At 34.3% G+C, this 22,195-nt stretch overlaps 3 protein-coding genes across 10 annotated transcripts; 1 reads left to right on the top strand and 2 right to left on the bottom strand.

Moving 5' to 3' along the window:
- Positions 1-40: 40 nt before the first annotated feature.
- Znrd1 (transcription-associated zinc ribbon protein) lies at positions 41-2,309 on the bottom strand. 5 transcript variants are annotated; one of them, XM_012697817.3, is made up of 5 exons: positions 2,248-2,309; positions 1,464-1,538; positions 1,095-1,226; positions 660-870; positions 41-401 (listed from the first exon to the last, which is right to left on the bottom strand). In XM_012697817.3, exons 2-5 carry the CDS (start codon positions 1,504-1,506, stop codon positions 377-379), a joined length of 411 nt encoding a protein of 136 aa, XP_012553271.1. In that variant the 5' UTR covers positions 1,507-1,538; positions 2,248-2,309; the 3' UTR covers positions 41-376. The 5 variants fall into 5 exon arrangements, with proteins under 5 accessions (XP_012553271.1, XP_021201852.1, XP_012553274.1 ...); XM_021346177.3 differs by lacking the exons at positions 1,464-1,538; positions 2,248-2,309 and adding an exon at positions 1,585-1,899; XM_012697820.4 differs by lacking the exon at positions 2,248-2,309 and having other exon boundaries at positions 1,468-1,490.
- A 2,497-nt stretch (positions 2,310-4,806) lies between these two features.
- Positions 4,807-12,784, top strand: LOC101738835 (chromobox protein homolog 1). Of its 2 annotated transcripts, XM_062669127.1 has the most exons (7): positions 4,861-4,937; positions 5,040-5,214; positions 5,582-5,756; positions 6,898-6,995; positions 7,870-8,011; positions 8,982-9,063; positions 10,361-12,784. In XM_062669127.1, the coding sequence occupies exons 1-7, from the start codon at positions 4,880-4,882 to the stop codon at positions 10,438-10,440; spliced, it is 810 nt and encodes a 269-aa protein (XP_062525111.1). In that variant the 5' UTR covers positions 4,861-4,879; the 3' UTR covers positions 10,441-12,784. The 2 variants fall into 2 exon arrangements, with proteins under 2 accessions (XP_004923534.2, XP_062525111.1); XM_004923477.5 differs by having other exon boundaries at positions 4,807-5,214.
- Positions 12,779-22,074, bottom strand: EH (eclosion hormone). 3 transcript variants are annotated; one of them, XM_012697815.4, is made up of 3 exons: positions 22,021-22,074; positions 18,900-19,000; positions 12,779-13,395 (listed from the first exon to the last, which is right to left on the bottom strand). In XM_012697815.4, exons 2-3 carry the CDS (start codon positions 18,988-18,990, stop codon positions 13,220-13,222), a joined length of 267 nt encoding a protein of 88 aa, XP_012553269.1. In that variant the 5' UTR covers positions 18,991-19,000; positions 22,021-22,074; the 3' UTR covers positions 12,779-13,219. The 3 variants fall into 3 exon arrangements, with proteins under 3 accessions (XP_012553269.1, XP_037867323.1, NP_001037307.1); XM_038011395.2 differs by lacking the exon at positions 22,021-22,074 and adding an exon at positions 19,326-19,872; NM_001043842.1 differs by lacking the exon at positions 22,021-22,074.
- Positions 22,075-22,195: the final 121 nt, after the last annotated feature.

Raw genomic sequence — 22,195 nt, 5'->3', positions numbered from 1 at the left:
ATGGAAATAAAACCTTTTGAAAAAGAAACTTTCATTGAACTTATTATTTAAAAATAGAAATGTATTTCTCAGCATAAAAAAAACATTTGGACAAATGTTTATAATTTCAATTATTCAGATTTGATTCTATTACATGTAATTTTTAAAACATGGTTTTTAAGATTAATCAGTATAGAATTTACAGTTTAAAAGTTATCATTCCAAGAAATGGAATTAAAATTACGCACCAGTTACATGGTGATTAATTTTAATCCTTATTAAATTTACCTAATTTAAAACAATCAGTAAAACTGATTTTTGCATAAAGTGATTCTGATACAATGATTCTATTGCCGAGTTTTCCTTTGACAACCTTAAAACTAGTATAAAGCAGCCTTTAGGAGTTTTCAGTTTCCTTGTATCTGAAAATAAATAATACTTTACGATATTATCTTGTACGATGTGTTCTTTTTTAAATTAGGAAATAATTTTATTTTTGAGATAGTAGTTGCTTACAAGATCATTATTATGTCCAGTTTTATATTACCAAGGAAATTTGGCCACAAGTTGCAATTATTTTCCTGTCTTAGGCTAGTGGTAGGGTCCAATTTTATTTAATACAAGTACAGATATTGATGACTTGCTCATCGAAATACAAATAAATATTGTAATTTACATACTTGCACTTTATACATGTGTAGAAAACTGTTTGTCCTTCATCGGCCGATCGTAACTGTAGAGTTGCATATGACATTCTGTCGTAACCGCATTTAGCGCATTTTCTCTCCACAACTGGACCCTCAGGACCATCAGTATGTAGTATATTCTCATTTGTGATCACAGATATAGTATTGAAATGTATTGTGTATTGAAATTTCATTTTACTATAATCTGTAAAAAAAGAATTTCTGAATAAAACATTTTTTTAAGTTTTTATTTTATATTTCGAAAACAAATACAACAGGTTCTTTCTGGATTTCATAAGTATCACTAAAGTTTTTTTATTTATTATAAATTTAATAGTGAATATTCGAAAATTATACAAAAGCATAACGCTGAAAAATCGTATCCCGTTTATATGAAAGTAATTTTTTCATTGGCAACTATATACTTACTATCAGCCTCATAATGTGCTTTACAAGTGTAGCATTTCACGGAGCCAAACTCTTGTAGCAAGGGTAATATGGACCCACAGCGAGCACAAAACGCTGTACTAGTTGATAACGGGCTTTCAGTGGACATTATTTCTAAAAGTAAACACAATTATCACTAAAAGGGTTGTGTATTTTTGTTTAGAATATTAGGTTATTTTAAATCTTTATCTATTAGTACTAAACATAACCAAAATATATTTTTAAACCAATATGAAGCATACTATATATTTTTGTGAAGGGTTTTAGACAGTTTTAGTGTATACATACCCTAAGTATTTGCTATACAAAAACCTATTTTTTTTTTACTATAATGATAAATTCATTACTTACGTACAATTTTTTTTAACTGTTTGACAATTGACAAAGGAAACATAGCCCATACTGATAGTATTAGATCACTTGTAACTAAAATTTGAAAAGATGAAGTTCAGTAACTGTTTCTTTTTCTTACCTAAGCTCATAGCCTTGAGAGGCTATGTTAGCGTCACCTAACAAGTAGGTGAGCTCACGGGACTCAAACCTGATGACGTTGCTAACGCTAACCCTAGCAAGAGCAGTGCTTCTCTGAATCTACCAGCGGATCGGAATCGCGACCTACTGAGAAGATCCGGCCAGAAACTCAGTGGGTTGTGTCTGTGGGTTAATTTACTCGCCGAGCCCTTTGTCGCAAGCGACGGTTTCGACGAGAACGATGACTGGTGATTTGAAGTGCTTAAAAGCACCGTTAGTGGATCGGGAGGATACGAAATGACGTGCTGTAATTAAAATAATGAAGATTGCACTTCTACGTTTTAGTTTTGGTGGACTTTTTGTCTCTCTACCACAGTCTGTGACAATGCCTACAGAACTACAGAACGCTCCCAGTAGCTGTAGATATAACCACTACAGTCTACTACAGCTCATTTTTAGCTCTTGCTCTTTACACTATTACTAACTCCACTCTATAAACGAAATTATAAACGCAATTCTTCAATAGTGGATCTCTAAAATCAGTCATCTTCATTGTTTCTCATATATAGATTAGTAGGTATTTAGGAAATATGTTGACAACTGTCGTCGTTGCGGATTAAACTCAAACTGCAGTATAGGAAGCATTTATTTATTCCACACGCACCTTAAAATCGTATACATTAACAATCAATTGATTTTTATCTTTGAACCTTTTAAAAACGTAAAACACATTTTTTTATATCATGACATTTTTCCCTCAAACTGACAGCCTGTCTTTTGAAGTGAAAACTTCTTTAGAATCGTTGTGATTTCAAACCGGATGCAACGGATAAAACGACAGGTAAGAGACACAAATACAAAAATGTGTAGGATGAAGCCAGCAAAGAATGAGACAGAAATATACATACTATTTAATACAGCGCCATCTGTGAGATTTTTTAATACTAACGCGTGTATGAAAGTTCTTGTAGTGAATTTTAATTTAGGATTATACGTGAAATTAAAATAACAATTCACAGAGGGCGCTACCTTACAATTATTTACTAATGACAAAATTTTACATATACCTAGTCAGGTCATAAGTATTGTCACACAGTAAAAACTTTTCTTTTAAAATGCTGGCCACAAAAAAAGTTTATTGAATTCGAATTTCGAATTGTTCATGAAAATAAAAATGTATACTTTTAGAATTTTACTCATTTTTAAATATAGAGTGGACGCTTAAAGAAGACCATGTTGCAGGTATTGCGTTGCATCGTTGCGGTTACGCGCCAATTCAAATTTTTAACATACTGAAAATTTTGAATATAACCAAAAGATTCGTTTATCGTACCATCAAACGATACAATGAAGACTCTAGTGTAGATGACAGGTCAAGAAGTGGTCGCCCTCGGTCTGTTAGGACTCCAGCAGTGATAAAAGCTGTGAAGGCGCGAATTCAAAGAAATCCCAAACGTAAGCAGAAACTGTTGGCCCTTCAGATGGGGTTAAGCAGAACCAGGGTGAAAAGGGTGTTAAATGAAGATTTAGGGCTTCGGGCATATCGAAGAAAAACAGGACATCGTTTGAATGCTCGTCTAATGGACCTGAGACTGAAGAGATGCCGCGCTTTGTTGAAGCGGTACGCGGGAAAAAAATATCGGGAAATTCTTTTTTCGGATGAAAAAATTTTTACCGTAGAAAAGAGCTACAACAAACAAAATGATAAGGTGTACGCAGCGTACATAGTGAAGAAGCGAGCAACCGTATTCCGCGTGTCCAACGAGGTTATTTTCCATCCTCGCTCATGGTATGGTTGGGAGTTTCTTATTGGGGCTTAACAGAGATACATTTTTGTGAGAAAGGTGTAAAAACCAATGCAGTTGTGTATCAAAATACATTCCTGACGAACCTTGTGGAACCTGTTTCTCATACCATGTTCAATAACAGGCACTGGGTATTCCAACAAGATTCGGCGCCAGCTCATAGAGTAAAGAGCACACAAGACTGGCTGGCGGCGCGTGAAATCGACTTCATCCGGCACGAAGACTGGCCCTCCTCCAGTCCAGATTTGAATCCGTTAGATTACAAGATATGGCGACACTTGGAGGAAAAGGTGTGCTCAAAGCCTCATCCCAATTTGGAGTCACTCAAGACATCCTTGATTAATGCAGCCGCCGATATTGACATGGACCTCGTTCGTGCTGCGATAGACGACTGGCCGCGCAGATCGAAGGCCTGTATTCAAAATCACGGAGGTCATTTTGAATAAACTTTAGTGTCATAAGAATCTATGTTTTGTTAAGTTCATTTTGGTATATGAATGATTACATAATGAATAAACTTGTTTCAATTATTTTACATTAAACATGTGACAGAATTTATGACCTGACTAGGTATTTATGACGTTTAGGATAATTGTATTTTAATTTTGGAAGGTTTCACTTCTACCACGTGTGAATTGCACACATGTATTTTTTTTATTTTCTTCGGGATCTCTCCCGTTGTTAGTCTGTGTGTGAAAAAACCATTCACCACAGGTATTCTATAAAATAAATATGTGAAATTATGAAATTCACTATAAATAAATACAATAAACACAGCCTAAAAGACGAAATGCCCAATGATTTTAAATTTTTTTAATTGATGTTTGGGTTTCAAAATCCGAGATTTCATTGTCATAGTACTTATAGTAATGAAATTGTCCGTTAGTACATTTAGGTAGAAAGACTTCAAACTGCTTATGTTGGAAACTTAACTTGGAAAAAGTCGAAGGAGGGAAGAACGATAGATGAGAGTATCTAACAGATGGGGAGATAGAATAAAAATGTCAAAGACTTTTATAAAACTGTATTGAGATAATAATTTCAATTCTACATTTATGTAAAAGAGGATTTTATTAAAGGGGGTTTCTAGATGAAGGATCAGGAGCCTTTTTGCACGGAAGTTGTGTGCATTGTTTTATTTGGTACTTCCTCAGGTTGAAACTTATTATAACAGTTGCTTATTAAACGTTCAATATTTGTAAAAATAAAACAAAACCACTGGACGTGTCTACTTGCGTTCTTCCATGAGCTCCATAGAATTCAATAAAATTGCTCTAATAAACTAAGAGCTTACTTCATTTCATTTCACCCAATACCTGCAGTGCTATCTAATGTCCCTCACTCAGTCCTATTAATTTATTTCTAAATTTAGTTTTATTTTACTTTTTATTCCATACGGATGATTTTGGTTATTTCTTATAAAATTATGACTGTATAGCCGAAGTACTCATTGCCTTTCTAGTGGACGAATTATTCGAACAACAATGTCAAATGCCAAATTATGAAAATTTGAGTCCGCTGTGCAATTCTAGGCTTCGAAAACTTATTGGTACCTACTTTTTTTCTATTGTGGAACACGCTTTACCATTAATTTAGACATTTATCTCATAACTAATGGATGAATCACTAGAAGCAGAGCTATCGTTCGCAGAAAATGCTCAACCGGCACAACCCATGGAGACTAGTCAGACGGACAACACTTTAGCTCAACCTGGAACTGTTGTTCCCGGCGGGAAACCAGAAGAATTTTCTGTGGAGAAAATACTTGACAGAAGGGTTAAAAACGGGAAAGTCGAATATCTGTTAAAGTGGAAAGGGTACTCTAAGTAAGTTCCTACGTTAGGTACCTACACAATGTTTGTAAACATGCTTTGACAATAGGTACTAGCGGATTTTTTACCTTTCTAGAATGCTACCCACATACTGTTCAATTATTTTGAGCTTTACGCATGTCTGGAAATTAGATTTCTAATGCATTTCGAATTTTCTCTATCAATAGCAATATATCTCAGCAATAGTTTCAATTCTGTCTGAAACACTGTTCTTAACTTTAAGAAATCCACATTTTCTCACATGAATATTCAGGTAGTGTTAAGTTTTTTTCATTTGAACATTAATTATTTCTTTCACCTACAGAAATCAACAATTTGCAGCTAAAATAATTCTTAAAGATGCTTACATAAATAATTTCAGTGAAGACAACACTTGGGAACCAGAAGACAACCTTGACTGTCCTGAGCTGATATCAGCATATGAAGAAGCAAGAATGAAAAAAGAGAGAGAAGCTGCGCAAGTTGTACCTGATATATCAGAAGAAAACTTAGCAACCAGGAAAAGATCTAAAAGAGGATCCAAAAAGAAAATTGAGGTGAAGTAAATTGTAAAATATTCAACAGCTTAATGTAATGTCATTGAATGTTTTGCATTTTTCTACTTTGTCGCTATCTCATAAAATAACTTTCTTAATATGCTTAAAGAATACTTCATGATTTTCAGTTTATTAAACCAATCTGTTCTTTTTGTTTTAACCTTACATTCAAAGGAGTATAGTTTTTTTTCTCGTACCTATGCTAATAAATAGCCTTGAGAGGCTATTTCAGCTTCTTGACGGGTAGGTGAGCTTACTGGGCTTAAACCAGGAGTGTTGCTAACACTAGCCCTAGCAAGAGCAGTGTTTCGCAGAATCTACCACCGGACCGGAAATACGGCCCACTGAGAAGATCCGGTAAGAAACTCAGTGGGCTGTGTCTATGGGTTAATTCACTCGTTGAGCCCTTCGTCACAAGCGATGGGTTCGACGAGGACATTAACTAGTGCTTGTGTACCTACCTAAGTAGTACCTAAAAGTACCGTTAGTGGATCGGGAGGATCCATAATGACGTGTTTAGGGCGACGTTTACCATTCGGTCTACATGATTGGGTATTTAGGAGTATAGTAATGCTTTTTCAGAATGATATGTATGTCTATTGATTTGTTATATTATATCTTAAAACTTTTTGATGAATTTCAACTTACAAAGTGTCCTTTAATTTGTCTTAATTGTTAGAGGGTCAATTTACCTATATTGAAATATTTTTCAATATTATAAATTTGCTAACAGAAACACAAATAAATGTAGTATAAGTATTGCTCAGAGGAAAGAAAAGAAATAAAACGTATTTGCGTATTAAATTTTAAACATCCCAGTGTGCAAAACTTAACTGTTTTATTATAATTAACATATCTACTCTTATCCAATATTAACTACCTTCCTTTTTTAATTTTTTTATTATCATATGGTGAGACAGTATACAGCCATTAATATAGTACATAAGAGTTACGAATTTGTATAGATAATACTAGTTAATACTATTACAATAATGCTTATTATTAAAATTATTATGTACAAATTATATTAACATAGAAAATAGATAATAATATCAAGTATAATATACTACATTTTATCATGTAGTCTATCTATTCCATATTGTCTGTAATACACAGCTTAAGAAAGTTCATGTTCTTTCAGGAAATTGAAAAGCCTAGAGGTCTTGCCCGTGGCTTGGAACCTGAGAAGATTTTGGCTGGCCAGCTATTCCATGGTACACTATTTTTCTTGGTGAAATGGTAAGAAGCAAATTAGTCAAACAAACACCCTTACTTTCAGCTTTTAATTTCGTAATCGTTTCATTTTCATTGAATAAGCTAAACCAAATTTCAAAATCTGTCTGTCTGTTTTATTGACTCTGTAGACAGATGAGCACCCTGACCTGACCTGATGATGAGTGGTTACCATCGCTCATGGATGTCAGCAATGCTAGGGGCAGACTCAATCTGCTGTTTACTGCGGAGTACTCGCCATAAGCCTTGTTTGAAGAAGGACATCTCATGGCTCTTTGGAAACACCATGAAGGAGAGATAATCCATAGCCAAATGTGGCATCATATATCCCCAAAAACGTATTGTAGATAAATGCAGTAGCTCTTATTAGTAGGGATGAACTCTGCTTCAGTGTCAGGTGATTTGATCATAAAAACGAGATGATGGAATCATCCAGAGAAATTCAAAATCTCTCTAAACCCAGAATCCTTTATCACATATTCTAAACTTGGATATTTATTATCTAGCTGTTCGATTTATTTGTATAACATTACATTAATACTCCTTGTATGTAAAGCGTTACGGTCAGTTGCTGTCATATTTCTATTATTTTAAATATATCAGTCAATGTCATAGAAAGTGCTACACAAAACACACATATTTTATTTCAAATATCAAGCCACTCAAAACACAACCTTATCACCTCAACACTAGCATATATTTTTATTATTATTTATGGGAAATCTTTCAACTTTGGTTAGTTTGATTTTGTAAATAAAGGAAGTTAATTTCTGATGTAATTGAAAATGATCCCATATAAATCATACCTGTTAATATACATACATCATATATATATAAATAATTTTAACTGCAACTTTAATAAAAGTATACAATTTTGCAGGCAGAATTGTCTTGAAATGGATGTTGTACCAGGACACAATTTAGGCGAAGCATTTCCGGAATTTGTTATTGATTACTATGAGAAATGTGCACCTTTCAGTGTTAGACATAAGGACATGAAAGTTTTTAGAGAAGCACCTGAGGTAACTATTAATTAACTATTTGCATGTTATTTCCTTAATACAACTTATTGATGTCTTAGTGATATTAAAGATAACTTGGATTCTTACAAGGACCACTTAAATCATACAATGGTGTAGACTTAAACTTAAATTCAACTCGCAAATGTATAGGTACCCAATACAATAGTCATAAATTAAGATTTGTTTTCACAAAATCATAGCACATCTGTTTTGATCTATACAAGTCATTGTTGTTCAATTGAGGACAAATTGTGTAAATGTATTCTGGTTAGTAAAACTTTTTAGGAAGGAAATTTTGACAGCTCTCTCTATATCTCAAGCTCGGTGGTGACATCTATATTGTAATGTCTATGACTTCCCATTACTATAGCAGGTAGGCGCCTAGAAGCCTTTAAGATCTCAGATTGAATAGTTTATTAATACTAGTCGTCGTGGCCTAAAGGATAAGACGTTCGGTTCATTCGTGTTGAGCGATGCAACGGTGTTCGAATCCCGCAGGCGGGTACCAATTTTTCTAATGAAATACGTACTCGACAAATGTTCACGATTGACTTCCACGGTGAAGGAATAACATCGTGTAATAAAAATCCAACCCCCAAAATTATAATTTGCGTAATTACTGGTGCTAGGATCTCTTGTGAGTCCGCGCAGGTAGGTACCACCACCCCGCCCATTTCTGCCGTGAAGCAGTAATGCGTTTCGGTTTGAAAGGTGGAGCAACCATTGTAACTACCTACTTGAGACCTTAGAACTTATATCTCAAGGTGGGTGGCGCATTTACGTTATAGATGTCTATGGACTAAAGTAGCCACTTAACACCAGATGGGCTGTAAGCTCGTCCACCCATATAAGCAATAAAAAAAACTATAAGTGTTCATGGCCCCTGGTAACTGTGTCGTAGCTGAGTATTTAAAAAATATTATCTATTATAATTGATCAGAGCTTATACCGTCTGTTATATTATTTCCAGTTACCTTCAGACGATCCAACTCAGCCTGAAATGGAAACTTCTACCAAAGTGGCTGAAGACACATTAACTAACAGTGAAGCAGGTAAATTAACAATTTTGTAGCAAAACCCGTGACAGTTGCAGGAAAATAACATTTATTTTTTCTTAACTCAGATGAGCCAGCGTCTAAGTCTTAATTCACTACTAATCTCACTTATTAAATCTAGTAACTTGACTATAATTAGCTAAAGCTTTCGGCTAACTGTGATTAGATGAGCTCTCATTTAAAAGACAGTCATTAATGTAAAACAGCGGACTAAGTCTGAGGATTGTGGTTACAAATTTGCCATATTATATATTTTGTTAAAAGAATCAGTAAGGGCATTCAACATATACAAAGGTTAGAGTATAAACTTAAAAAACCTTTCAGCTTCCTCCTACACTTATTGGTTTTATCTTTGTAAAATATAATATCAAAATCTATATATTAATATGTGAAGCAAAAACTTTGTATTCCTTTTTACGAAAATTGCACGGACGGAGGAGTATGAAATTTTCTACACTTATAGAGAATATAGAGAAGAAGTGCACAATGCTAATATTTTTTAAAAATAATGCATAAAAGATACATTAAATCAATAAAGAAATCATTACACACACTACATACCACGTATTTGACGCACACACGCATTCATACTATTTATTGTCAAACTTTTGTTCTTGACGTCTGTGGTCATATTAATAATAGATTAATAATGTTATTATTAATTAATAATTAATAATGTTTGTCTTTATTAATATTTTTTATAGTGCAGCCTTGGCGAAATTTGTGATTATAGAAGAATAAAATACAATCATAATAGTGTACAAATTTACAATTCCAATTAATTATAGTTGAATTTCGACTACTGCGGGACCTCTAGTATAATAAAAATCATAAATTGATATTACGGAACTAATTTAAGCGTACTTGTTGCGAAAGCAACAATATTTTTGGAACGAAGTTCCTTATGGGACGATGCGGAAGAGTACTAACCTAACCGGGAAAAAACGTCCGTAACGTAAGATTTTTATTAGTAATGCGACAGTGTACGACTTAACTTTGTAATAACGTACAAAAAATAAAATATTTTTTTATCATTCATTGACCAGAGCGTTCGTTTGCGCAATACACTAACCCTTATGCAAACAACCGTGAATGAAGTGTACCACAATAAGTTCGCACGTTACCGAATTACCGTGGGTTGTTGCGAAACCCCTAGTTTTATTTTCTTTATACCTCGAATAGAACTTAAAATTAATATTTTTATAATAAGGAATTTCGTTCCTATCCGGTGTCCCACGACACCACACATTTTTATAACAACAATCCTTAACAACAGTAATTTTTTTTTGTTTAGTTGAATCGCGAGTAGAACCTCCGTCTTCTGTGCCAGTTGCTGAGACGGCGTCTCCAACCTTAGAAGTGCCTGTCAACTGAACTAAATAAAACCGACCACGACTGCCCGATAACATTACTTTTCAGTTAGAACAATCCAGAAATAATTGTATGTATTTTGTATTTTTTTAATACGCTTTTATTAGCTTCAGACGTATGTATGTGTTTGTAACGGAATCTTTGAACATGATTTTGACCCCCTTCAAAATGTCGGATTAAGTCGAAATTTGGTATACTTATTAAGGACCGATGACAATTAAAGATTTAAAAAAAAATTGAAAAAAAAAGTTGATAAAATTGAAATTCAACTAAAAAAAAAGAAGTTAAAGAAAAAATGGTTTTATTGTATGAAAAGCGTGGGGTGCTTTTCAGGATATTATTAAAAATATATATATTTATAACTACTTATACCACGCACCCCATGCTTTTTTTTACAATAAAATCATTTTTTCTTACACTGTTTCTAATTCAAATTTATTTACTATTTTTTAGTTGGAGTTTCTATAAAAGCGTATTTTGTTATTTTTTTTAAACTATTATTTATTTTTGTCTTAAGTAAGGTATGTTGTCATCATCGCTCATGATCAATACTGCCACTACCCATTGCGATTTAAACATATAATATTTTCTGCTATTTAATACTGTATTGTTTTAACTAAAATAATATGTTTGTGGCTATTGTGAAGTAAACATAAATTAATGTTTAAAATTTTGATAATTGTGTAAATAGAAATACAAGTTTATAATAATTATTTTTTATATCAAAGTCTTATGTAATGTTTAAATGAGTATAGTAATTTTGTGTATACTGTTTCGACATAAGGTATTGGTGTTAAGGAATAGTGTAAGCACAAACTGGTGATTGGTATATAAATCTCTGATAACGAATTAAACTAATGAGTCATATGAGAACAAGTTTATATAGACAAGCAGAAAATCCTTGTATAGTACTAGATACTACCAGGCGACATCAGACTTGAGGTCTGTGTTACAACTATAGACTGGCTAAGTGGAGGGAATAGTTTTCTTTTGCTTTTAAGCGAATTGACGATGAAAAAATTAACTGTGTATTATGTCCCCCTATCTACCTTTATATGGAGGACATGGTACTAGTTCATCATTTACACGTCCGATAAACTTTAAATTTGAAATAGATTTTAAATTTAGATTTAGATTATAAATTTAAATTTGATATAGAAGTTCCAATCTCCCAATTGAGGCCGTTAGCGCAAAAGTGGCCTAAGCTTATCATAGTTAGTATGGAGACAATTAGGTTTGAATTTTCATGAATTTGATTATGAGTAAGCAAAACAACAATCCGCGCAAAAACATTGTTTACAAAGCTATGTGTTATGTATGGATGAAAGTATGGATAGGCCGCTTTTGCATTCAAATTAATTATATTTAAAAAAATCCGATATACGTCATATAAGCTTAAATATAAAAAAATGTGGGTTAGGCCACTTTTGCGCTGATGGCCTCAATTGGTTTTTGTTTACTAACGTAAACGTAATGGACAACGGGAGCCAGCAGTTGCCATGGTAACCATTTACTGACCAGACATCAACACTATAGTAACACTTATAGTAACCATAGACAATGCGTTGTATATAAGAACTATTTATTCCAGAAAAGGCAGTATTTCATTCTTTCTGATGAACGAATTGCAGTGAGTCAAATTAGTGGCAACGTATCGTTTACTTCTAAAAAAAACGACTATACTAAATAAACTATATAAAGAACTATATATAAAAACTATATAGTTTAGACTATATAAAGAAATACTAATAGAATCGCTTACAATCTTCTGAGAAGGAATGTCAATTTGTATCAGTCTACAGTAATAAATAAATATATAAACTTAATTTTAACGCTATTACATTATTTCCATGTGACATCTGTTTTTTAATAGAATGGTTGTCAAATCTTTTGCCGAACTCCGGACATCGGAATATTGCGTATTCTAACGCGTTCCTTTGAAAAAAAGAAGAAATTTCCAAAAAAAAAAATTTTTGGTTTTGTGTATTGTTATATTTAGGATTATAAGGCTGAAGGAATCTTCACTACAAAATGTGATATATTGACTACAGCTAATCGCAAAGTGTGTTCTGATGAAAATGTATGTTTTGTTATTCAAATTTACTGTGACACGATTACTGTTCGCATAAAAACCCTTAATCGGAGTTAGTAAGAAAATATTTCTCTCCATTTAGCAATTAGCACGTTTTTACTGTAAATTTATATATCAAAATATTCCATAAAAACAGTGAATCGATTCTCGGATTCCAGAACGCAATTTTTACGTATCAGTATGGTCTGAAAATAATTCGTATTGTGAAAACATGTTTTTGTGGTAAGACGAATAATAAATAAACAAAAGTAGTAATGCCCATCTTTTATTTTAATACATAATAATATACATTAGTGACTTACGCCTAGTCCCTGTCTTGATAGACTACGCAAAAAGCTAATTAAAAAATAAAATAATCTTACATTAAAATTAATAAATGCTTTGGTATGTCCGTTGGTTTATAAATGGACCAATGACGTAAACTTAATGTAAATGCCGCGCCATGTTGAAAAAAAAAATAGATTAGGAATCGAAATCGATATTATATATTTAATTCATAATATTTTGCTTAAAATAGCCATTGACTAGATTGAATGTAGTAACTGTATTTTTTGTTAGTGTACATTTTTCGAGTGCCTACGATAAAACTACATAGGTACGTTTTGATGATAATTTTTTTTGATGTCGAAAATTATCGAATTCATTTACATAAAACTTACGTCCATCAATCATAGTTATCAACGATCGGTCTTAAAGCTTATTCAGGAATGGAGATATGGATGCGAAGCTTTCGCATTCCGGAATGTCTTTGCCTCTGGCTTTGATGCAGGACTCCGCGCAAAGGGATCCCTCGAACCAAGGGCCGAACATTTTTTTGCATTGCGCGCAGTTCTCGATGCAAATTTCCATTGCGTCGTAGCTGGATGCTGTGAAAATAAGCACATTAAAATTTTCATTCAACGACGCGACACTAGTTTCAACTACTACATTATCTGTGCGCTTGTACCCTCTAATCTCCAAAATATTGAACCAATTCAAATTCGGTTCGAAAATAACATTTATCTAGACATTTTATAAATAAAATTGGAGTGTCTGTTTGTAATATTGAAATAACCGCTTATTACTACATGCATACGAATATATATACGGTACATACATCAAAATAACATTTTTTACAATTTGTTTGTCTGTCCTGTCTGTCTGTCTGCCTGTCTGTTTGTTCGGCTAATCTCTGGAACGGCTGGACCGATTTTGACGAGACTTTCACTGATAGGTAGTTGATGATATAAGGAGTAACTTACGCTTTTAAGCTAACTTTTTTTTAGACTAACTTCACCCCGCGGCATCACTCGCGGTACGACAATAACCGCGGGTAACATCGCGAGACTCTGCTATTAATAATAAAATTTAATGTTTCCGAAGCGAAGCGAGGGCGGGTCGCTAGTATTTAATAAGTTCGAATCGGCTAATTAATCGGACACGCCCGTTACAATATATTAATAAAATTGAGAGTTGTTTTAATTCGTACAAAAATAAAATTCATCGATTCATTCAAGCGTAGATCGTTCGCGGAATGAATATCTTGGTATTTCAAAGGCCTTGACATTACAAAACGAACCACCCCGATACTTAATAGATATTCGTTCTCATTGAACTGTCGTTAGCGGGTCAAGTGTAAAACATCTAAGGTGAAATTGCGTAACGAGTAGGTAGCGCGGCGAAAGTTTGCCAAATCGCATATTGGGGTCAATGCCTCGTCGCGAGAGCTTCATTGATGCTTCGTACCATATAGCATGCGTTTTTTTTTATTTATTGCTTAGATTGGTGGACGAGCTCACAGCCCACCTGGTGTTAAGTGGTTACTGGAGCCCATAGACATCTACAACGTAAATGCGCCACCCATCTTGATATACAAGTTCTAAGGTCTCAAGTTTAGTTACAACGACTGCCCCACCCTTCAAACCGAAACGCATTACCGCTTCACGGGAGAAATAGGCAGGGTGGTGGTACCTACCCGTGCGGACTCACAAGAGGTCCTACCACCAGTAAAAAATAGTGGTATAGCATGTACATTTGCTAAGATGAAGTGGCAGAAAGGACATTGCTCGTAGAACAGACTAATAATGGGACTCAAGGGTTCTTGAGTAGCGGCCGACTGGTTCCATTCGTTCTCACTCTGGACCCTTAACATCCAGGGGCGGTTCGTGCACTGGTACAAAGGATATCTTATCTTCAAACCCGAACGCACGAACGCTTCGCGGGACAAGTGAACAATACGGTGGTCCTGATCCGTGGAAAGTTTTACGACATGCCTGCCAGTTAATAAATTAAATGTTACTTTTTCGATTACTTTGTGCTCTGCGTCGTGGCGGACGCTGCTAGCGGACATTGAATTTCGATATTTAAAAAGTACCCTGAGAGCATCGTAGGCGCCTTATTACGCCACAGACGCTTCTAGCACATATATCTTACAAGAAAACGTTTATGGAAGTTGAAAACGCTACAAACGTGTTTCTACGCACGTGTTATCTGTTATTGTGTAAAATTTTGCTAAGCTAATCTTGCATAATTCACCGATCGAGTGCGCACGTGAGGTAATTTCGCGAAGGTTCCACAAAGTTAGCACACGTGCGTTTGACTAATGTTCATATAACTATGACGGACAATCGATGTATCGAAATTAATTAAGGAGTCAAGTAAATATCTACCCCGATTGAAAACAAAAATACAATCATCTTCAAAATTGAATCAATCATGAAAATGTTGTATCGTATGATTATGCTACATTTAATAATTGAAACAAGACAGCCCGAAATAGTATTGTTTTCATATTAAGACTAGCTGTACCCGTCCGCTTCGCTGGACATTTAAAATTAACATTATTATTTCTCACCTCCACAAAGATTCTCATCATTAACGCCCCCGCAACCGGTGTAGGGAGTCCAACACTCATATAAATATTAGCCTATCCATTAAGTACATGAATTTTCTACATGGATACCAAGTTTCAAGTCAATCGGATGTATGGTTTAGTAGTTATAACGGAACATCCGTAAAAACCACCGTAGATTTATATATCATATTAAGATGCTCTGAACAACACAATACATCGGAAGCAAAGCTCGTGCTAATGAAAGTCGACTCACGTTGCGAACAAAAACAAAGAAAATCATTCCTAGACATATTACAGTGCTAGTCAAATTCGACTCGCTTTTTTTTCTGACTTTGCTCCGATCGCTACCGAATTTCACGGGATCACTCGCTAAGCCAATCTGTTTTTGTGGACAAACTACATCGAGATTGGTCCAGTCGCTACGGAGTCTATGGGGAATATACAAACATCGACATTTCGATTTTAGATTGAGAAAAGATTGGTAAGATGGATTCTTTAACCGATACTATGATCTGAGATCATCTCACTCAAACATTACAAATACTCTTGCCATGTAGAGTTTTCATATTTTTTTTATTGCCCTTGTAGGCAGACGAGCATACGGCCAACCTGATGGTGAGTGGTTACCATCGCCCATGGACTTCAGCAATGCCAGGGGCAGAGCCAAGCCGCTACCTACCATTAAGTAGTCTCCATAAGCCTCGATTGAAGAAGGATATGTCATAACGCTCGGGAAACACCGTGGAGGAGAGCTCATTCTAAAACCGGACGGTACGTGGCAAAAAAGATTTAATATTTCATTAGTAATTTAATTCGGGTTCGGAAATGAGTGGTAAATTTTATGTATCTTTATATCTGAGATATATTGGAAAATAAGGTTTGAATACAAATGAAAACAAATATAAATTTTTTACAGAAACCAGTTGAAGGTTGTCTTGGCTTATTGATGTGGGATCCTCTATTCGATTTGGGCTAATAAAACGGTTGACTGCTTCACACAAACGTGATTCCGTCTTTATTACAGCAAAGTAAATAAAATATACACGTCTTCCGTCTTCCAAGTTATAGCCCGTCTATCCCTTCAGGTCGGAGTAAATACCTTCATTGCTCCTCTCGCTTAAAAGAAAACTGTATGTGTGACATTCATTCGCTATCTCCCTTACCTTCTAACACCACATCTCCTATCTCTCTCATTCAGACATGCTCCATATCAGTCCTTCATGCATACATTCCGTTCCTATATTAAAATCGTAAAACATAGCAATACCAGGAGCACATTGAAATAGCCACCACATTTAGTGTATCAAGTGTTCAATTTTAGAGAAAAATCAAACTGTTTTAACCGCATCTTAATTTTTACGTTCAAAATTGTTGCGTGAGAACGATTTTATTTCTTCTAAAGACAACAATAAAATCGAATCGTAAAATTGCAACACGTATAGATAAATTTGAGCGGCTTTCATTGTTTGAATTAAACAATTCATCACACGCACTAGCCAAGGATCATGGAAATCTACATCAATTCCTAGATTGTTGACGATGAATAGATTTTTTTACGATCGTATCATTATTAGCTATAATCTAATTCACAAGGAAATCCTAAACTTGATTAAACCGCAAATGATTATCTAATCATTTTAGCTGTTTTGTAATCTTTGAATAATGACTATAACGCGACGGCAAAAAGTAATTGCGTCAAAAAATAACTGTGGTAGAAAAATAATAGAGTATTTGTACAAAGAAGAAGATATCGTATTGAGCAATAAAAGGCTATATATTTGGTTTAACCGAAATTTCGCTTATTACGCGACTTTTATCTTTGTAATTAAAGGTCCGTTTTATTTGGTATTAATATCAACAATTCGATATTTTTAATTCAACTTCAATTAAGTTTTCCCCTGAATAAAATAGCCTAAAATGTTTTTTGTTAAGGTATTTTTTCCAAATTTTATTCTTTAAATGACTCTCTTGTAACGTTGCTAAAATGTCCTTTAAGATGGCCTTTCACTCCTCTGTATGAACTAAATATTAAAACACAATTACAAATACATCTATCATCTACGCGAAGACCGCTCACGAATACTCTTAGGAGGCAATCTAATCATCTATACTAGTATATAAATCTGCAGTGGTTTTTACGGATGTTCCGTTATAACTACTGAACCATGCATCCGATTGACTTGAAACTTGGTATCAATTTAAAAAATACAGTCAATGGATAGGTTAATATTTATATGAGTGGAGTCATAGTTATATGAACTGGTGGATTCCCTTCACTAGTTGCTGGGGCGTTAATGATGAGAATCTTTGTGGAGGTGAGAAATAATAATATTAGTTTTAAATGCCCAGCGAAGCGGTTGGGTACAGCTACTTATTTATATTTTTAATTACAATTTTTCGTTGCTGAACTAGATTTTAGTCTAAAATGTCGGAATACGAACCACGAGACCTTGAGACATGAGGTCCAATTTTCAATATTACATTGCATAACGGCTGTCTCATACCTCAAAACCGGACAAAACAAAATTGAAGTTGCTGCTCGACTATAAATTAATTTATGAATAAAATTTAAGGGTTTTGATTTCAAGATGCCTAAATACGTAAGTATTAAATTAGATATTGTTACCCGTCTACCGGACAAAAGCTTCTCCCATAGCGAGAATATAAAAATATATCCAAATATGTACTACCTATAAGATATATGAAATTGTGAAGTATGCGTTCCCGAAAGGCATATAAACTACTAACTTTATACAAGCCGAAAACAATATTCATCTACTTATTCAAATATTAATCGTGTTACTTTGCTTTACATTGCGCGCTGAAAAAAGAATTTGAAATTAATTTTATTCTAGACTAGCTGTGCCCGTCCGCTTCGCTGGGCATTCAAAATTAACATTATTGAAGTGAAACTTCCTTATCGGCGTTGGAAAAAAATTTACCGTCACATTTTTCGGTTACGCGTCACATTTTTCCGTTACGCGCCATCTGTTTTGTATTCATGTCTATGATAATAAAATCCTTTTGTTTAAACTTTATCTAATTTAACTTTTTTGTATTCATGTCTATGATAATAAAATCCTTTTGTTTAAACTTTATCTAATTTAACTTTATTTAACCAATTTCTAGAAAGTTGCATGTAGATCATTTTTCGAAAAATAAGGCCATAAATAAGTTTCACTTCTTACGTGTGTACACTAGTACACGCACACATTTTTTGTTTAAAATTAACATTTGTCAATTATTATTTCTCATCCCCACAAAGATCCTCATCATTAACATCCCCGCAACTAGTGTAGGGAGTCCGACACTCATATAAATATTAGCCTATCCATTAAGTACATATAAAATATATGCATACCAAGACATACACCAATACATGGATACCAAGTTTCAAGTCAATCGGATGCATGGTGCAGCAGTTATAACGGAACATCCGTAAAAACCACTGTAGATTTATATATTAAAGTATAAATTGTACGTCTTAGGATATAGCCCTATGTAATTTATTTCAGCACCCTCGCCCTTTGTACTTACCGATGGCAGGGCTGCAGTTGGCATAGTCCAGGTTGACCATGAATGCCACGGCGAGAGCAACAACGATGACTGCGGTCAGTTTGTTTGCCATTTTTAGGTTTCTGAAATTAGTTTATCATAAAAACATGATATCTAGGTACTATCTCTAATAAGATGCGTTTTAAAATCAATCAAGCCCGCACTGGTGGGCCCCCAAATCACGATGTGTTACGTTATGATCTTCGGTAAGCATTTAACATCAGAAGTACCGTGAGTTCGTTTACACGTCCATGCAAAAAAACCGGTATTCAATGAAATCAAAATTACAAAATAAATAAATAATATAACTAGCCGAAATCAAATGCGAAACATTAACATGAACTAAACGAAACATAAATCGAATATATTTATATTATCATGTTAAAAGAAATTAAACAAAATACTTACGTGCAAAAAATAAACAGAAGCAAAGACCATGAAGTCTACATGGTCCTAAATAATTTAAAAAAAAACACGAGCACACTAAAGCACAGATAATCACAAAATCGTTCATAATATGTATAATAATAATCGTTAGTGAAAACAGTACAGAATAAATATATAAATGTAATTTTTTTTCATACCACGACCGCACTTTTATGTCGTTCGCTTAAATATGTAAGCCGTTGTTTATATGTAAGTGAGGTGGGGCGAACGAACGAAAGGGATATTCTAGGAACCGGATCTGTACCTTTGCGAAAGCTCCAAAGTTCTAAGTAGGAAGTTCATAACTTTGAGATGACGATAACGTGGATAACGCGCATTATATTGTATTCTTTTTAATCTCTTTAACGATGCAGCCTCAGAGACGTACGTATCGCGCGACATGCAGTAACATTAAGCAGAGTATACGATTTTTTTGAATAATTTTGAATATGTAGAAAACGAACTAGTTTTTTTTTTTTAAATAAAACACGAATCGAACAAAGAATCCACATGTAATAATGACGTTATTGATGATCTATAATAAAATACCGGTTATTTTAATTCGATCAAATCGTATGAGTAAGCCCAGCTCAATTCTTCCGCATCAAAATCCTAATTACGGAAAAGACGCAAATGCTAACTTTACGAATGAAATTGCGACTCAAGGCCTTACGGTGTACCGAATGAACCCAAGGTGCATTAGCTAAATATTTCTTGGGAAAGCGTGACGCACCTTCCAATTGCGAAACAAAAGGCTGTAGGCGACAAAAAATGTTACCATAAAATGTGATTCAATCGTATAAATTTACACCTGCAATAAAACGATGTAGAAATTGAAGTTATGAAATCGATCAAATGCCTGTATAACTCTTGATATTTAAACATTAAAGATAAAATACAAAATAAAAAAAATAAAGTTCACATTCTTCCAAAAATATAATGAGAGAATCGAAATGGTATGTCAACATTAAACTTTCACGTCTTCTTTTACCGACCCGGTTACCTTCAGCGGGTAGCCTGAGGCGTCTGTGCGTGGATGATACATTAAGGGTTATTCTCTTGTTTATTTTTATAATTTTTAAACAATTTCTTTTTAATTTTATTCCAAAAAAAGATTAACATAGAATTTACAACGCAAAAATTAAAAAAATAATCTTTATGAAACACTAATAGTCTTCTTTCTTTTGCCTACTTATGCTGATAGCCTGGAGAGGCTATTACAGCTTCACCCTAGCGTGTAGATGAGCTCTCGGAGCTCAAACCAGAAGTGTAGCTAACACTGGCCCTTTTTTTATCGCTGGGGAATCCATTTACGGATACCTGGTCCGGGGGGGTAACGAACCAGCTAACAGCAGTGCTTCGCAGAATCTACCACTGGATCGGAAACGCGACCCACTGAGAAGATCAGGCGAGAAACTCAATGGGCGCTAATTATAATTGATAAAACTATGGCCCAATTATTACGCAAAGTAAAATATAATGGTATAGATCTCGGTTGCAACATCTCTGACCTAATTGCAAGTGAACAAAGGAAATGGGATAGCATAATTAAGAAAGGCGTGAGTAAAGTCTTTCCCGGGCCTCGGGAATTAATCCAGAATAATACAGAATGCCAATGTGCTCACCGGGTGCAAATGGAATCCTGCGGTTAATACGACTAAATCCATCCTTATTAGGAGGTTTTATATTGCAAAGCGTGCGAAATAATTCAGGCATTTATTTATTATGAATTATTCACGAATACAAAAAGGATCGCGTGACACATATTATAAATAAATAAAAGAAACAAGAATGCAAATATTCGAATGTAACGAATAAATTATTTAGCGTGTCTCGAACGAGCTTCGCAGTCGTAAAAATAGCTTATTTAAATTTGTAAACAACAACTATGTGACTAATAATAATATTACAAAAGTTTCCAGAAGGCGTCTTATAGAATTACCACCACTTAGGATAAGAGAACTTTACTTCCGCAATAACGAAAAAAAGTCAAATGTAAATAACCTCTAGACACGAGTTTCGTATTGAGATGATTAAAACCGTCTACTGTTCCGCTGTAACACATCCATTGAGCACTGTAAAGAGTTCATTGTCCAAGGAAAACAATTACAGTACGCGATGTAGCTCATACAAACGTAACTAACTTGAAATCTCGTTTCGGAATCTGTGTGAAGGAAGTAGATCTCGTTATCACTTGGATCGAAATATCAATAATTGTTAAACTAAACTCAATCTCAATACTTCCTAACATAAGATAATCCTGCCGGATACAATACGTGGCATGATTGATTCGTCCACAAAATATGCTTCCGCATATGAAATCATTGCATACAAAAAAATATATGGAATGGTAAACTATTCGACAGAGGGCTCGATTGAGCTTTTATTCGAATCACTGTCGATTCGGGAAGCTGTTTGCATAAAACCACTGGTCGGATGTAAATTGTATTGAAAAAAATGTCACGACATAGTTTATTTGTAGAGGTTCGACCTTACGTTAGTCGCATAAATCGAGTTATTTTATGTAAATAATAATTGTTGTCGACATAAAAAGTAAAAGTGAATACTATTATCAATACACACTCTGATCCAAAATATCAGATTTCTTTCAGGAGCGTAAGACGTAAAATTTGATATTATTAATAAATTTATTAGAAAACAGAAGTGCTGTACTTACATTGGTTGAATGTTTCTTGATGCTCTTCTCTAGACGATTCTAGTTCAGAATGTGAGGACTCAGAGAATTCTCTCCGTTTTATACTAAAACTAGACCACTTACTGAAACCAAGCGTGTCGGAGACAGCGGGATCCAATCTCAATTATCCGTATGGATCTGATAATTACGTTTGGAG

The sequence above is a fragment of the Bombyx mori genome, chromosome 6, assembly GCF_030269925.1.
Source record: "Bombyx mori chromosome 6, ASM3026992v2".
Taxonomy (NCBI): Eukaryota; Metazoa; Arthropoda; class Insecta; order Lepidoptera; family Bombycidae; genus Bombyx; species Bombyx mori.
This window is presented reverse-complemented; position numbering and strand designations above follow the sequence as displayed.